The 18,995-nt window shown below is 38.5% G+C and overlaps 1 protein-coding gene across 2 annotated transcripts in view; it reads right to left on the reverse strand.

The window, feature by feature from the left end:
- Positions 1-251: 251 nt before the first annotated feature.
- beat-IIb (beaten path IIb) overlaps positions 252-18,995 on the reverse strand; it is a 37,953-nt gene continuing 19,209 nt past the window's right edge. For both annotated transcript variants that reach the window (XM_020957299.2, XM_086830249.1), the window contains 5 exons: positions 8,973-9,187; positions 8,771-8,906; positions 8,130-8,263; positions 1,397-1,688; positions 252-1,049 (listed from right to left, as the gene is read on the reverse strand). In XM_020957299.2, the coding sequence (XP_020812958.2) occupies positions 901-1,049; positions 1,397-1,688; positions 8,130-8,263; positions 8,771-8,906; positions 8,973-9,187 (926 nt within the window). In that variant the 3' untranslated portion in view covers positions 252-900. The remainder of the gene's footprint in view (positions 1,050-1,396; positions 1,689-8,129; positions 8,264-8,770; positions 8,907-8,972; positions 9,188-18,995) is intronic.

The following is an 18,995-nucleotide window of genomic DNA, read 5'->3' on the forward strand; positions in this document are numbered from 1 at the left end:
TTTCAAAATGATTTTATAGTCTTCTATAAACTATTACTAAAGCTTTAAAACCCATAAAAAGCAATAAATCCTGTAAAAAGACAGCCTTTTACTACTTACCTTGCCAAAATGGCTTCTAGAATAAATATTATCCAATCCATAATGAACTTTTAATAGCATAATTAGTTAAATTATCCAGATTTACATTTATTCCAAGGCAAATATCAATTAACTAATTTCCCATTTAAATGAAAAGAACCAACACACCGAACTCGATTATTACTGCATGTTTATTTTGGTTTGAATGTATTTGGTTTGTCTTGACATTGGCATTTTTAAATGTTTACAGTTCTCTATGGTATTTATTTTTGTGTTTTTTTTTTCTTTTTCTGTTTTTCCCTTCCTGCTTTTTTAATCGTTTCAACGATTTACATTTGGTTTTTACTCCGCTTAAAAATTAAGTTGATATCCGCTTGGGTTGAAGCTAAATGCAAATGAAACATTCATATTTTATCCAATATTTTATGCATCATTAAATAATCCATTAATTAACAATTAGTCGCGCGTGTGTATGCGTGTATATATGAGTGTGTTTGTGTATGTGTGTGTATGTGCGAGTTCATTTACGTGTATCCGTTCACATCATTAAAGCAAATATTTACAGTTATATGGGATCTGTGGGTGAGTGTATGTGTATGCGCGGAGCTTAACGGGAATCACACGGACATCCCAGGTGTGTGTCTGTGGATGTAATTTAAATTGCATTCGTGATAGGTAAATAATGCAGTTTACGGCCGAGAGCTCTCTAATTTCCATCGCTGATCGATAAGCTATACACATCCCACACACACGCCACATGCCGCATTCTCCTCCTCCACCCGCGAGTCGCACCCAAATGAAGTCCATGAATCCTGCGCCCATTTAGCTACCATTAATCAGCCTGGTTAATATCGTGGCCATTAAGCCCGCTGCCACGCTCCCCGCCGCACCGCGCCAGAGGCTGCAAGCCGAGGATTTGGCAAAATAGGTCTCCAAGAAGCCACGAAGTCCGGTGCCCGACGACAGCGTCACTGCAATGGTCAAATCACAGGCAAGTGGGCAGTGAGAATAAAATTGGTAAGGATTTTTGAGTCAAATACAAAAAGAATGTTGTAAATGTTACAAAATAAAGTACAAAGCAATCACTAGGACTCGTAAAACCCTTGAAAAGGTATCCAAAATTGTGCTTTAAAATCATAGCATACTTTTAGTCATATTTCTTATGTTTTAAAACCCCTAGTAATTTTTAAAGATTTTTCATTTTTTAAAATTGTCCCTTTTCATTTTTATGATTTTTCAACACGTAATAAATTCTAAGTTAATAAACTTTTCTCTCAGTGCTCTGTAGCTGTTGGCATCTACTGCATTTGTGGATTACCTCTGGCCGGCACCGGATCCTTTTGCGGTGTACCCAGCTCGATTTCCTTGTACTCCTGATAGAAATCGCCAATTTGCGCCGTGCATCGCAGGATGAGGCCTCCTCCACCTCCAGAGCCGCCAACCATCTGCAGTGCGTTTGTGATGCCAATGCCATTGCCATTACCATTTCCATTTCCATGGGCACTGGAGCCGGCCACAAAGTGAACCGCCTGCAGCTGCAGCTTCAGACTGAGCCGGGATGCAATCAGATTGTCAACCGATCGAATATACTGTGTTTCCTCCGTGCTCACCTGTCGCAAATAGAAATAGTGAGATATGTATATATTTTATAAGAGTTTCTTTAATAATATTGGGGAATGAATATGAAAGTTATATATTATTCTATGTACATTGTAAATACTACATTACTGTAACACACGGTGCTTTAACGAAATATTTCTTATTATAAAAACTGTATGCAGGTTTTCCAAAAATATCAGCAACTTCTGTTAGTAATCTATCAAGTTATAACCTAACAAAAACAGAGGTCAGTTAGGTCAAATCCTATTCTGTTGACCCCTATTATTGCCGAGTGAGCCATCAAATCAATCGCTGTACTTCAACCACAATATTGTTTTGGTTTTCGTCATTTTGAATACTAATCGAATGCCGCTGCAAGCTGCTAAAGTATGCTTTAAAATATTCATGGCATGCTTCCAGCTGCAATTGCAGTTGCAACTGATTTTCTCTTCCGCTTCCGTAGCCACCCCTTTCGTCCCTTCCACCGCCAAAAGGGCGTCCGCCCCCCTTTTTCTCTTTTACAGAAGCCAGAGAAAAATGTTCCTGCAGAAAGGAGAAATAAAATCAGCAAAAGGGGCAAAAGGGGAAAAAATGGTAGAGTTTCGCTTCGGGTTTTGTGCAACTGCATATGAATGGCAATTTGTCGTCTGTCTGTCTGTCCGGCTCCCCCACAACTGACCCCTCATTTCTGTCTGTGTATATATATTTGTGGGTGTGCGTGCGTGTGTGGAGGGGTTATTACAAGCATGTTGCACTTGGGGCCATGGCTGCTTGCCAGTGACCAAGCCTTTGACCAACCCACTGAGGGAAAAATTGTTGTATTATTTATAATAATGTGAAATTTTACCTAATGGCTAAGCCCAACCTAAGTTTTATTTTTTGTAAATTGTGTATATTGTTATAATATTTATTGTTCAATATAATAATGTAATTCCAAATTCCCATTACAAGGTCTAACTATTTACAAAGATTGTTTGAGAAATCTTTAATTGGCCTCCAATATTATTTCCGAGAAGAAGAATTAATGGGCCCCAAAAACTAGGCCATGGTTTTTACTCATCTGTAAGCTGGGTATATCATAGGCAAAGTATATAATTATGTGAATATTTGATTAAATTTGTGTATTCAAATATTAAACATGTTTAAGCAGTAAATTTACTATTTTCAAGTCATATTATTAATTCTTTATAAAGTGATTTTAAACTAGTAATAATACTAAAGTTAATATCGATCAAATAGAATTTAAAAATTTAACTTGATTAAAGCTGATATTTTTCCACCCAGTGCAGTGCAGGAAAGAATGCTGGAAAATGCAATGGAAACTGCGAGGCGAAGGAAACGGAGTGAACGAAACGAACGGACATGGGCATGTCATATTTTGTTGTTGTTTGTGGCGAGTTGTCCTTTCTGCTGTTGTTGCTTCTGTTGCTACTGCTGTTGGTACTGCTTCTGGCATTGCTGGCATTTAAAAACGAGTTTTCAATGTTACACACAACTATGGCAACAACAGAAACATCAAGAGACACTTATTCACTCATCCGCCTGGTTGGTTTTTTCGCCTCTGCAAGTGTCCGGCATTTTGTTCGAGTGTATGTATGCACGTGTGTGAGTGTCCATGTGTTTGCTTGTGTTGTTGTTCATTTTGAAGGATGTTTACTTGGCGCTGTTGCTGTTAAAAAACTGTTTATTTGATGCCTTTTGAGAAGCGCTGAAATTTCATTTCCGCCATGACACCAACAGCAGTGCGCCTAAGCCTGACTTCTGATGCATATTTTCTGTATATTTTTTTCTCCCCATTTGAACGCGTATGCATATGCAATGCGACACTACCGTGCTTTCCGAGCTTTCCGCTTCATTTGCCTGAGTCTCTTCTCGCTGCACAATTTCCTTTTGGCGCGAAAAGAAAACTCTAAACTGCCGTGTGCAATGCTTTTAGTCGCAAATGGCGCATCGTCCATTGTTAAAAGAAAAAAATATAAATAACATATATATGCGTGTGTGTGAGGAAATGCAGGCGCCATTTTGAAAACGCTCACGCTGCCATTTCCGCTCGACTGCATGTCCTGTTGCCGATTCACACCCACACCATCCATGTCCCTCGTCCTGTGTCCCGTGTCCCGCGTCCCATTTCCCCCTTTTCAAAGTTCACATGACAACCTGAGCTTAGCCACCGCGAAAGATGCGCCGGAAAACTCGCTGGCAATTTAAATACAATAAATATGCATTTCATTTCCACTTACAAACTCATTTGAGCGCCATTTACTTATGCATGTATTTCGGGGGAGCCCCTTGAAGACAAAAAGGTGTAAGATATTACGGGTTTGGTGGGAATTTGGGTCAGCTAAGGGGATGCACTGCGGGAAAAAGTTTCCGAAAGTAAAAATATTATGTAAATATATTGATTTAATATATTAAAAAAGCTTATAATACGAGAAATGTAAGAAATGCCTTAAGGTATATGTAGTCTAAGTTTGAATTTGAAGTTGAATCCGGCAATATTATTCAAAACTTATTTGCTGAGCATTAACGTCAATGTAAGTACTTTTTCTTTTAGAATTTGTCTCAGATTTTACTTGATATTTGTTAAGAAAATTAATTATTTTCTTTAAAACTTTGTATAGTTTATAAATTAATATTAGTTTTTCTCTCTGCAGGAACCCTTAAGGATCTCTTCACCTTCATTTCCTCACCACTCACCCACAACATTAAAAGGAAAAGCGCTTTATTGCCGAGCGTTTTCTTTTTGTTGTCGGTCGCCTTTTAACCCTTTTTACGAACAGCATCTCACCCATACACATACACACACACACACACCACACTCACACACACACACACTTGCCCATTTTGTTTTGGGTTTTGTGCGTTTTTTGGCTTATCCTTTTTATTTTATTTGAATTTTATTTTTATTTTTATGCTGGCAACGGAAAAGCCCAGACGACGCAGCCACATAAAAAGTCATTTTCAGTTTTGCTCTCCCGCAAGAACCTCTGTCCCTACTCTATCGCTGTCGCTGTCCCACTCTTTTGCACACTCCCCGTCCTTTTCTGCGGCTATCCCTGTCCCTATCTGGCTCTGCCGATTTAATGCCGCGTAATTTACGAGACACTCTTAAGAAGCCAAGCGCTTTAATTAAGCATGTGGCTGAGGCAGCGACCCGAAAGTGAAAATACCCTCATATTTCTTGTGATTTACCTTTATGGCATCGAGAACCTTCAACCTCTTGGCAATTAAATGAGCATTTCGCATTTGCTGGCCTAAACATTTTGGCCCTTGCAAATTGTTTTCAAACAACGTTTGGTTAGGCAGAAAGTCGGCTTGTGTTTGTGTTTCGGGGTCCTTGCTATCTGGGCAACTTCATTTTGATGGCCTGGCAATTAATATCGTCTTGATAATTTCTGCCTAGATGGGATTATGCAAATTGCGTGGAAAATACACAGGCTCCTGAATTTATTTCCTATTTTATTGTTAACATTGCCGAATTGCATTTGATGTGGTTCGCTAATTGGCCTGGGGATCCCTCTTGCTCAGCTCATATTTGAATGTATGAAATGCTTTGGCTTTAATTAAATTAAATTTCTGACCCACTCCCATTCCGGGCTGGCCTTATCGATTTCCCTCAGGCAGCCATTAATCATGGTCCAAGCCAAGCTTTAATTATGTCCTTAGTTTTGCTGTGCTCAATAAATAATTTATCAAAAATCGATGGCCGCACAAATCCGCATGTCTAATGGTCAGACTTTGGCCCTAATCCCAACTAATTCCCCTGAATCATCAGGGGGAAAAAAGTAAAACAGAGATGGGAGCAGGGAGAGCACATTTTGAGCTACTTTTCCATTAATATGACAGAAACTTTTTAACAAATTATGTGAGTCGTTAAAGTTTGTTTTTTTCCCCTGTTCGTCCCCCTAACTGGCAGTGGGTCACACACATGTGACCATATATATATGGATGTATATATAGTAAGTGTCCAGGGAGACTCTTTAATCTTGAACTCAACACGTGCTGGGTCAATGCTTTCAGCTTGGAATTATTTATGGCATTGTTTTGTGTGACAGAGTATTATCCCCGGGTTTCCATCTAATTTAAAGAGCGTGAACAGCTCCGGCGTGCAGATCATAATTCAATATCAAAAAGGCATCTAATGCTCAGGCATATGAAACTAAATTGCATGGCCATTGTCACAGAAATGGAGGCTATACTTTTGCTATACCCTTCTTGTTTTTTTTCTAGAAATACAGTACACAGGGGGAAATAAATACATGAATATGTGTAAGGTTTACCAATCTAAATATGGAATAAAAACCTATTTATTGTATAAGTTTTAAATCAAAGCTAAGCTATGCGTCTAGACACAATCAACAGAATTCTTTATTTTCACCCACTTAAGAGTAAAGAAGATATTGGAATGGAATTCGAATGGATACCCATATTATTCTTCCTGTGTAAACATAAAATTTTATGTGACAGACGGGGAAGACTCGGTCTCTGCTCCCCATTCGCAATCCTTGAACACAGCGGCGTACTTTTGTCTCGGCTTTTGTCATTAGTTGGCTGCGAAGAAGTCTAGATAAAATGTTAAACGGCCTGCATGTGAGTCCTGTGGGTGTATGGGTGTGTGTGTGTGTCGATGCCCCAAAAAGTAGACTACAGCCGGCAGATATAAAGCGACAGGATAAGACACACACTGGCGCACGAGGCCAGGAAAAAATAGAAAAAGAGAAAGGGAAAGAGAAAACAAAGCAGACGGACAGAGAAGGACACGTTATGTCTGATGATGTGGGTAGACATAATATAAAAATTTATGAAGCGTTTAATAAGTTTTCTTCTTGTTGTTTTTTTTCTATGCTCCCTTGCCTGCACACTCTGGGAAATTGTAGAAAAGCTGAATTCGTTCAGCGGGCGTGTCAACTGAAAATTTGTTCATCTCGTAAATTCATTTAAAAAGCGTTGTCCTTTGTCCTCTGTCCCTTTGTCCGTGGTCCAATGCTGTCCACTGGCCCGTCCGGCAATTTCGTTTTTGCCACAAGTTGAACGTAATTTATTTTATGTCTCGGCTATGATTAATAACATTTGGGCCAAGAAGAAAAAAGGGAGCAACAAAAAAACGTTAAGGATTTCGGGGTTAGGTCAAAGAATTGGGATCTGGCATTGCTTTAAACCGATTGCCGGAAGCATTTCTTTGTTGATTTATGCAACTGATTAGCGGCTCCGCAGAATTGATGCAGAAATGGAAGCGCCCCCGAAATGACTAATGATGATAGCCAGCCTCATATCGTGGATATGTTTTATATATGATTGTATACAGTTAAGGTTAAAATGTTTGCTTTCAAATCTGATTTGACTTAATTAAATTAAATTGTAAATAATATTCAAAGAGAAAGTTGTGTTTAACATTAAAAATTGAGTTTTATAAGTAGGAATTTTTGGTGATTGTAGTGTTTCCAAAGCATCTTTGGTGCTATTTTTTCTACCTTCACTGTGCATATGCATATGTCTTGCCTTTACAAACCCTCTCACCCCCCCCCCCCATATCTTTATGATAAATGACAAAAAAGGGAAAATCTCACAATCAAATCAGAGGCCGAAGCCAGGCGCAAAACCCTTTTTTGCTTTATTGACTCCATTTTGCCCACAAGCGGTTTTTGGCCCGAACAATTTCTTGGCCTGGGTTTTTCGGCTTGAGATTTTTAATTAAGTAGGTAAGATGAGGGGAGCCGAGTCGAGTCGGTTCGCCTTGTAATTCAGTCTCTTGGCTCTGATTAAATTACATCATATTCATAAATAAAGGACAAATTTTGTGAAGCACGTCGCCTTGGATTAAACGAAAGCCACACATGTTTCCCAACGCGGAGTGGTGGTGGCTGCCATTATAAAGGATTTACGATGCCGTTAGGAAAGTCAAAGCTGTTTAATTAGGCAAATCCCCCACGCCCTTGGCCCAAAACTTCTTCATACAGCCGGGACATTAATTAACAATCAATGCGAGGCTTGATGTAAGACTTCTTAATTGTCGATTGTAAACCGTTTCGCCCTGAGGGGTCACACTAATTTCTTCGAGATCAGATCTTTCCCATGGCTATATGAGTGCTTTGAAAAAGTTTTGGATATTAATTTGGTTAAATTTATATACTTAAGTGTGGTTATTATTGAAAATTAACATTAAGCCCTTGAATATTCTAAAGACCATAGTTACAATGTATTATTTTTAGAAATAGTATTCTACTTATACATTTATAACTACGTCTATATTTTTCAGCTTTCCCTCTGAATGTTTTATAGAATTTCAATTTCCGAAATTTATACACTTTTAGGTTGTTAAATTTGAAAATGTAGCGTAAACCTTTGAATGTTCTTGTTTGTACTTTGTTAATTGTATAATTTTTGATATTTATTGTTAAGGATTCCTTAATTTATTTTATATATATTATATATTGTTGTAATATATAACTTACCGGTATATTATTGATAGTAAATCGTAGTTCTGCACGTGGCCTCGAAGGTAAAGTACTGCAATTCGCCCTAAGGACATCACCGGGCTCATAGCGCGTATGCTCCGTAAAAAGCTGAGGACGCTTCTCAGGATACTCTGAAAATATTAGGAATTTTTGCAATATAAATAATTAGTTACAAATTATATAAGTTCGAGAGATCATCAGTAAAAATCTTGCACTAATTATATGGAGTTATTTAAATGAAGTCGAGTGAAACTAGACCTTGAGTTCTCTTATTACCCATCATAATAATATAAATTATATTTGTTCATAATAATATGCTTAATGTGTTTGTAAACAAACCTCCTTGTTTCTTACACACGATATTTTTAAATTTTATATTCCGTAGCTCACAATATTTCTTAAATTCTTTTTAAATTTAAGCCATTATTAATTTTAGAGCTAAAATAACCCTGGAATTTCAAGCGTTTGTTCATCATTTAGCTAGCTAGCTCTTAATTCCTGACGATGGAGCAGGAGGGAGCAGAGTAAAAGGAACGCTTCTCTAACCATTATTCGCTGCTCTTGCCTTGTCAGAGCTCGCGCCAGGACTAATGAGACAGGCCCCGTTTGTCATTGTCAGGACACCGTTGCATACTCACCAACGACTTGCATCTGGGCGTAGGCGGTGGAGGTGGAATAGAGCGGTGCATCCGCCGTCACCTCGCAGCTAAATGGTCCGGACAGGCCGAAGCTCACGTTGCGTATGTGCACCATGGTGGCATTCGAGCCGTTCTCCTGCCAAGAATGAGCCAAAAATACCCATTAAATGCGAACAATAACCCCTCGTTGGATCACACTTACGTCCACACGGATGCCGGGATACGGAAAGACCTTGGTGGGTGGATACTCTCCGGGCGTGTACCGGTAGAACTCCATCTGGCCGCGGTAGAACTTGATGGAGTACAAGGGCGCTCCGTCCAGTTGGTAGTCGCAGCGCAGAGCCGCCGATTGACCCCTTCGCACTGCCGGTGGTTCCACCAGCAGATTGACATCACGCAGTGCCGCCTCACCGAAATCTGAAAGGGGGGAACAGAGACTTATTCAAATGGATGCGGTGTCATAAGGGCTTTGGTTCCGAAGTACACGGGGAGAAAATGGTATAATCTTCAAATATTATTTCTTTTGTAAACATGAAAAGTAAGGATCACTACGGAAACATTTATGGGAAGAGTTTGAAAACATTTGTTGGCTAAACTAGGTATATTTGCAATTACTATTTTACTTAATTTTTAAGCAAAGAGTATACATTATTGTCAGACTGTATAGTTAGCAGAAGCCGAGAGAAGGACTCCTTCTGAATGCCTCAATTTTGTGGGGGAGTTATCTCGGCTCCCTTTGTTATTTTAAAAGCGTTCGATGTTGGCTCGGCTCAACCGCCTCTCGGCCCAAACAGGGACTCACACTCCCTGCCTCCCATGGATTTGCATACCCGTCCAGGAGCGTGAAACAATATTGAATCTGGCGACAGCAGTGGCTGCCACATCCTCATCATCAGCACATCCGCCATCATGGTCCTTTTCTTGGCTGTAGCACATAAGCCCCACAGGATTAAGAATTGCAGCCACTGCAAGTGCAGAGCGCAAATGACATGCATCATACTCCTGGGCGCTTAAAGCCTTTCAACTTGCCAGTCCGCCATCATCAGTGTTGCCCCATTTAGATAAAATCAATCATTAATAACAGCTTAAATTTGCAAATACAAATAGATATTTAATTAGCCCATCTTAGTATCTCTTAATGTTGCTATTTGAATATGGCATTTGCATTCAATGTAACATTAAGTTAGCACATATTCTATTTTTGTTTTAAATGTTTAAAATATATGAATAAATCTCGATCTGTCGGCACCCCTGATCTTTAGGACCAGGCCCATCCTCTTGGCCATTTTCCCCAATACCAATCCCAATGCCAATTTCCACATCCTCATTCCCAACATCGTCATCGCTGTCGATGATGATGGTACCGAGGCAAGGCAAGGCAAAGTTGACTGACTACATCAAAAAGCAATTTTCCATTTGTTTTACAATATGCCCGACCCCGTCGCTTATTCTGCCCCCCCCCCCCACACACACACATACCCTGGCACACTCACCCCCAAACACACACCGAGAGACAGACAGAGGCATCATCTGTGTGACTGTGTGACGTGTGTGTTTGCGTTGAGTCTGTGTTTGGCTTTCCATAAACTCGCAAATCGTTTAAGCCGCCTTACGAGAAGTTGTAAACCTCTTTGCTGCCATTTTTTGTTGCCGCTGCTCCTGCTCCTGCTGCTGCTTCAACCGTCTTTACTCCCGTTTTGCTATTTTTGCGCCTGTGCTTTGTTTCAAATAGAAATCGTGATAGCAACGCAGCATAATCAATGTGTGTGTGATACACTGAGAATATATGACTTTTCTTGGAAGAACAGAATTATGATGTCTGGCTTAATCTCTTCGTTTTCTTATAGTTCCAAGAAAAAAACAAGGAAATTGTTAAAAGACTCTTCTGAAATGTGGAAAAAGGAAGCAATTAGGATTTTCTTTTAGCATGAATGCTTCATTTTCTATAGAAATAATATGTAATAAATAAGACAAATTAATAAATTAGACACAATTAATATAATTTTAAATGAATTTGAATTGTGCATGAAAAAATTCTTTATGGATCTAATAAAACGTTTATATAAAAGTCAAAGTCTTTAAAACACTTTTTAGGATTGATCAAAATAAATAGTAATTTCATAAATCAGGTGCTATTTAAGGGAATAAAATTTGCTTTTATATAAACATAGACCTATAAATATTCGATTTTGATTAAACAACTTCTTGTCAAGAAATCACGTATATTTTCCAGTGATTGATTTCCCTCTCTGTATTCCTACGCCCACCGTCCTCACATCCTTTGGGAGTGGCACAATATCCGCTCAACGGCTGCTTGTTGCTTTTAGTACTGCTCCTGCTGGTTCATCTTCATTTTCATGGACAGCTTCCTGTTGTGTTTTCTGTTGTGTTGCCTCCGTTTCATTTTATGTCTACTGTGTACTATTTTTTTTCGCACTCACTGGGTGAGTCTGCCGCTTGAGCCTGCGGCCATTTGCCTTTGGAAATTAGGCCGAGCTTAGCTCAACGTCAGCCCCTGCAGTTGGAGAGTGCCTGCTGCAGAGATTGGCCCCGGAAAATGCCAATGGAAAATCGGCAGAGCAGAGGGAGCCGGAGCAGCATCGATGATGAATTTTTGTGAGCAGTGATTTCGTCTGGCAGCTTGAACAACTTTATGGTCCTTCGATGGATTGCCAAGGATCTGTATCAACTTGGACTTTTGCAGGCACAAAGCACCAGCTTAGCCGGATTTGATGACAGAGTCACACACATACACACTGCCCATAATGACCTTAAATTTTTCGATTGCCCTCAACGGGCTTTCCGCCCCAGAGTCATTCTTTGCTGTCGCACTTTCCACCCAACTTTTATGCAACTTTGCCACGACAAAAGCGGCAAAAACACACAAAAAATATGAGCGGAGTGGAAAAACGAGAGGAAAATTGTGAAATATGTGCAGCTGTGATCATAAAACGTTTATTGACTGCAAAATTCAATATATCATGCATTCACCATTATGACAATATGCAGTTGCGCAAACATTCACATATGCGCCAGGATGCTCGTCCGCGTTCCAGGGGTGTCGTCACAAAATGCAATAAGGTATATGCCCCCATTGTGTAAAATACAACATTTTACTTTCATAAAAGGTATATTATTTTTAAATTATTAATAAATAACAAGTATTATAATTCACTGAATCATCCTAGATTTATTTGTACTTATTTTGAAAGGAAACTTATTAAGACTATACATCTCTGAAATATCCTAGATTAATCTGTCTTATGTCTAAAATAAAATATTTGGGGTACCAAAGTCAAAGGTAAATTGTTTCTCTTTAATGTGTAACATTGTTTTTATTATTTATTCGTTAATATTGGTCCTGCACTTTTTACGCAAACATATTAAAATCCAATCAATAAAAAGGGTTTCCATCACTATCATTATTTTCTGATGACTAATCATTGAGATTATAAAAACCCTTAAGAAGGTTTCTGAACTAATGCAAATAGATTTAAGATATCAAATTGACTATTTTACCTAAAATAATAAATAATTCAATTGTTAATTAATTAATTAAAGATGTTTAATACTTGATGTTACTTTGCTTTGTACAAATTATCTATAAACATGTTTGTTCTACTACATATACATAATTCTTTACCATTGTTTTAATTGTTTCAAAAACTGTAGCCAATCGAATTAATATAAAAATATAAATGCAAAATCCCTTCTCCATTTCTCTAAAGCACGCCTCTGATATCCGAGGATATGAAAATGTTTGGTTGCAAGTCCACCCGCACACTCATAAACTTTCAGCCACGCAACCGAGCTGAGCTAGCCCAGATTTAGTTACAAATGAGCGCGGTAAATGCTGAGGGGTTTTCAGAGGAGCAGCCCTCGCTCCTCCAGGCACCGACATCCTTTCGAGCATCTGCTTCCACTAAACTAAAGCCAGACGAACTTTTTACAGACAGGCGAATTGTGAATGAAAATCGGAGGGGGAGCGGCGAAAGCGCAAGCCATGTGATGAACTCACTTGTGATAATTTATGGGTAATATTTTTATTGTCATAAGGAGTGGCGGCGGTGGCAAGGAGGAAGAACAAAGAGGCAAGACGCCACGATACTGGTGAAACTAATTTAACTTATTGCCTCGAGCTCAGACCGATTTTCCACTCGCTTTTCGAGGAGTGAAAAAGGCGACTTTCGGAGCATGGATGTGCAATAATTTCTCCGGGTAGAAACAAAAATTTCCCTGCATATTTTCCAGGGCAACTCGCCAAGGGAGACAGAGACTCCAGTTTTCCGTCTTAAATATTTAATGTTAGTTTTCAAGTCTTGTTTTCTTCGCTGCGCTGTCAATTGCTTCGCATCCTCCACAAAAAAAGTGAAGAAGAAAACTTTTCGTCCTTCTCCCATCTCTCACTTCTGGGCAGTGAAAATTGGTTTTCCGGCTGATACGGCCAACATCCAATAAATGTTTAAAAGTTAAACAATTTACGAGGCCAAAAATACAATAACAAATTTTTACACATGAATACTTCATGTAATTACGCGTGGCCAAAAAATGAACAAAATTAACAAAAATATAAATTGCGCGGTTGCACACACACACACATAGACAGACAGGATCAAACAGATACAGACTCCTTGGAGCTATATACATATAAATATATATGCAGAGAGGAAAATAGTTCAAGTCATATTAAAAATGTATACAATAAATCAAAAAAACTAGCATCTAAAAGGACTTTGATTATTTAATTTCTCTACTAATAGTCTCACTTAAATTATTACCAAATTGAACATAATAAAAGACTTTAAAATATAGCATTTAATAAATAAAATATTATTATTAGATTATCAAACAGGCAAATTTATGTAGGTCATATAGATATACATAATCTGCTTTAATCTCTTTAAACTTAAATATGATATTTATGTAATGAATTTAATGAATATTAAATTGTTCAGTGCATGTTCATTATATGCTGTGGCATTTCGTGATAATTAACGCAATATTTTAGCTACACAAATACTAAAAAGGACCAACAATATCGCAGAACTTTTTGTAGCTGGGCAAAAAAATACCAGCAATTATGCACCATAATGCATAAGCAACTACAACAGTATATATTAGACAAGAGAAGGGAGCGTGGAAATATTTGCATAAATATTATACAGCTGAATTTGAGTTGAAATTACATTTGAAGTGGGTGGGAAAATGTTTTCCAGGATTTCGGAGGGCGGCAGGGACACACTGAGTGCTGTACGGTCAACGTTTTTGTAGACAAATTGGCGCTGTTACAGTTTTGAAAAGTTTCTGACATATTTCGCCTGGCCACAGTCCGGCAAGGAGTGAAAGAGAGAGGTAGAGAGAGACAGAGAGAAGGAGGGAGTGCCACAGGACAATTCGAAAGAGACAGCAACAGCAGAGGGCAGCCTGCGAGTAGAGATAGACAAAGCCGGCATTATATAATTATGTGTGAATTATGAATTGAAATGTTGAAAAGTTTTTATAGTTTTCTGTGCGCTGTGAAAACTTGCCATTCGACTAACATTTTTGGTCAACATTTATTGCTAATTCCAACTGGCAGTGAGTCTGAAATGTTTTTAGATGAGTTTAATGCACTCAAGCTCGTTGTGACAAATTATATTAGATGGATTTAAAATAGTCTTCCATGTCAAGGATGTTAATTATGTTGGCATCAAAGATGATTTATTTTACCCTCGTAGAAATAATAATTTATTTTATAATGTTTAGTGACAAGCTTTCCCAAATCTGTTTCTTTTGACTTTAATTTAGTTAAAACTATTTTATTAATTGGTTTCAATTTTATTTCTTTTGATATTTTTGTTTTAAAGACTATTTCGCACTCTTCCTGAAGAAATTTAAATTTGATTTGTTACTTGTGTGTTTGTGATCAAGAACTAACTTTTATTTCCCTGGTAATAATGACTGTCACTGTGTTTTTTGTTGTTATTTTCCTCAAGGATCTCCATCCTTATTTATTTTCTGAATGCCATTTTTCATACAAGTATTTTTGCATTTGGCCAGCAGTCATCAATAAGCTCGTCAAAGGACATGTGCACAACAGGCATCAGCCTTGACTTTACATCTCATCTCCTGTCTGTTTATTGGGACACAACTGTGCTCAAGGAATAGTTATGTTTAAACATGTGAACTTTAATATTATACTTTTTGTTAAATTTGATGAAAGAAATATCGAAATATTGTGATGTCTCTTTTCAAGTGAATGGAATCTCTTTATGTGGTTGCAAGTTTTGATCTATAATATTTAACATTTTCTAGCCATGTTAAATTTAATTTCTTGAGTTGTTCAGCTTAATTATTGAAGAGCATAAAATTTGTGTTTATTTTTTTAACCACTTCTGTAGTATTTACCAGGACTCTCGTCTTCGAGTCTCGAACTTCGCATTTGCATGGGGCCAATAAAGATAAAAATGAATGTCTGCCATGTGGGTGGCTATTGTTGTTTTGGCCTGCTGGATGCCACTCCGAATGCCTCATATCATATCAATTCAATTATATTTTATATCACACAGTTGGCACACAAAGCTCGAGATGGAAGAACGCAGGCGAAGGCAGACAGGACATGCCGCATGCTGTTACCAATATTGCTGACAATATACTAGTACCCCGCTCCCCAGTCGCTCACTAGTTTATTATTTCGTTCACACATGTGCAGTTTAATTTAATTTAATGCCGGCACCTTGAGAGGAGGCTTCAATCGATAATGCCTGTAACCGATCGGAATGATTCGCTTTTGTTGCCAGCCCGAGGCGTTGATTACTTCGACTCTTTTGCTGCTTTTGTGTAAAATTGATTTTGTGGCTAATTGCGTGGCACACTCACTCACACACACACCTCACAGCATCCTCTCGGTCTAATCCCTTTAATTTATCCCAAAAACCAGGTAAACAAAGACAGCGCTTCAAAAGGTGAGGTGCGTGTTTCGCTTCTGATAACAAATTGCAGCGAATCGTGGTGGTGGAAATTCGAATGGGTTGCTTTCAGGCACAAAATGCGGTTGATGGCCAAAAATAAACCACCGCACGAACCTTTTCTAATTAAACGTTGAAAGCAATTTCACGCCCAAAACCAATTCACGCGAGCCAAAAGGTGTGAGGGGAAAACTCGATGTGTGTATCTCTTTCCCTTCCCCTATCTCTCGATACTCATCTATCTCTATACATTGTCTCTTTTCCGGCGTTGTATTTAAATAAATTTCTACAAAAATGTGCTTAATTAATGCGCCAATCTAGTCAGAGGGCTCTGTAAATCGCCAGCTATCAATATGGTTGACCAACTCATGGCCAAAACGAAACTATAATAAAAAATATACAGTGAAATCTACACACTAACTTACATAATATTTTATTTAATATAATAAAATAAAAGATTATTATATCTATTTCGCTACCTTCTTTTGCTATCTATCTATCTACGTTTAACAGATAATATTTTTCTGAGTGTTTGCATCAGCAGTTGCACGCACAATGAGACGCCTCTTGGGTTTCTTATCGACTGGCACTGGGCCATTGATTGCAGTTCATTAAGCACGCACGGGCTCACGCACTCAACCACTGACCACCACCCACCATGGCCACCTTTAACCACATTGAAGCGCCACCCACAGCTCCGCAACCCATTTGGCCAACACCTGATGACTTGGCTCATTAGCTGGTCATCTCGTTCGCACCTCCCGGCACTTGACCATGGCATGGGTCGCCTTGAATCCCCTCACCTCTTCTTCGCCGTGCATATATTTTCATAATATACCCATCTTCCACCTCCAGCCACGTACCTTTATTGCACAGCAACAAAATCAGAAAGGTATTGATTTTATAAACTATAAATCTTATTCAAATATTAATTTAAACTTTCCATAAACTATAAATATTCCTATAAAACTTTCTGAAAGAAAAGTTCTCTTAAATAAACTCAATTTTCCCTCTGTAATTATGTAAATATACTGAACTAAAGCTTAAATTAATTAAATTTCTTAGGGATTCAAAATTCAGTTTCTTTTCTAAGAATTCCTCTCAAAAATCCTCTCGGTGTATCTCCTCTTTCAACCCTGTTTTTCTGTTTCCCCGGGCCATTATTGTTGATTGCTTATTCATGCATTCAGTCATTTATTCATATGCCTGCGAATCTTGGACGATGAGCACTTTGCTTGTTTGCCTTGTTATCAAAATAAAAGTTTCTTCGCTTTTCCTTCTCCGTTTTCAGTTTCAGTTCTCTGCTTTTGGGTTTCCAGTCCTTGTCCCCCGTCGAACTAGCCGAAATTAATTGCGCCGCCCGAACGCTCTTCTCTGCTGTTTATATTTTAAATTAATTATAAATATTTATTTATCCTGATTAGCGAAGTGGGTGGTACTCCATCTCCATCTCCATCGTCCCGTCTGGGCTTAACCAAATTGATTTCGGTTTATTTTAGCACTGCACAGCGTTTTTGCGGGGCCATCGATTACAAAGCGTTGGCTTTAAAGCCATCCGAGTAACCAATCAGCCGGCGGCAATGGAAACTCCATTGCTGTCCATTGGTCTTGGCGTACACTCAGAAATTAAATTTGCTGGTGAAACATAAAACCAAGTTAAAAATTTCATTCAGCTTTCATTGAAGAGTCCTGAGTTGCCAGGTCTACTTGGTGTATTTATAACTTGATAAGCCAAATAATAAAATGCAAACTTCTCCAGGATAATGGTCGAGACCAAGCAAAGGAAATCCATTTAATAATGAAACTTAAAGCGAATGTATTCACTTCAGGGAATCTAATCAGGAATTTAGTTTGGCTATTTACTTTGAATAAATCCAGAGTTTCTGCATAAACCTAAGGTAGAATTTATGGACAGTTTAGGTTACAATGCATTTTAAACGATGCAAATGTTGGCTTCAGGGCTTCATATTAAACTTTAAGGATTGATTTCAGACTTTATAACGAATTTGTGATATTGGATTGAATATTTAGCTTTTATCTTGGCATCGTACACACACATTTTAATTAAACATTTCTGCAAGATCCTTCATCCAATTAGCTACGACTTTCGCTCTCTGTGCCTTTATCTGACTCTGGTGTGCCTTCTTGCTAGCCGGATTCATTTCTCTCCCACCCTGATGCCTTGCTTCCCTGTGCTTTCCTATAATTGATGGCAGCATCAATTTCCAAACGAAATAATCAAGCAATACGGGATGGCGGCGAGAACGGAGAAAAGCTGGCCACAAAAAAAGGTAGCCACAAGTGCTCCTCCTACGGACAGTGCGGGATATGCTTGTATGGCCGGCTCACGTTGCCCGATTTGCCATGTCCGCTGCATACTTCCGTGGGCCAAAGTTAATTTCAGGTTTAAGTGGCAGCGACTGCAGCTGCAACTGCTGTGCACTCGAATTATTGAAGGCAGCAAAAAGAAAATATATAAAAAAGGCGATTGGAGCTGGAGGGCGGCGAAACGTTTAAATGAAAAACACGAGTCAATTTATATTGCGCTGACGTACCACCACCACCACCCCTTGGTTGCCATTTAATCTTCTTCCATTTCTTGGCGCTATTTTCAAATGCTTTTCTTTGCTGTTTAGCCATTTTTTGCTGGTGTGGCGGTTGTAGCGCTTTAGACGGAACACAAAAAGACCAAAACCAGAAACCCAGAGTTGTGTGAGCTTCTATTTTATTTTAGTTTTTGGCTGCCCATGTGTGTTTGTCTCTCTCTCTGTACATGGTTTATTTTCCTTTTTGCCAAAGCTGTACAAAAATCTGGACAAAAATGCACGGAAATTCATCTTGATTTGTGTTGAGCGTTTTTATTTATTTTTTTGTGTTGGCCCAACTCTCCCCCTGTATATCTTATTCAAGGGCTAAAACTGCAGCAGTTTTTTCATTCAGCACATCTCTATATCACTTTGGTTTGGCGGTTTGTCTTTTCTGCTTTATCCCTGTTTTTTTTTCTCCTACACTGAGAAAAGTATTTATGAAGCATGAAATCGAGGGGGTTAGGAAATTGGCGGGGAACTAAAATAAAACATTTAATAATGGCTTAAATCAAATCAGCCGTAAAACCCACAAATAATATTTCAAAAGATTCCTAAAAGACCATCAATATTTTCCAAGTTATAAAGGTCTAACTTCCGACTTAATAGCACCAAATCAAAGAATATTGTTATTTTTCCAGTGTAAGTGTCGTTTTTTATGGTGTATATGCTTTTCCCTGGGGGGCGTGGCGC

This window comes from Drosophila serrata, unplaced genomic scaffold (assembly GCF_035046125.1).
Source record: "Drosophila serrata isolate PLE 108 unplaced genomic scaffold, ASM3504612v1 contig_233, whole genome shotgun sequence".
NCBI classification, from domain to species: domain Eukaryota; kingdom Metazoa; phylum Arthropoda; class Insecta; order Diptera; family Drosophilidae; genus Drosophila; species Drosophila serrata.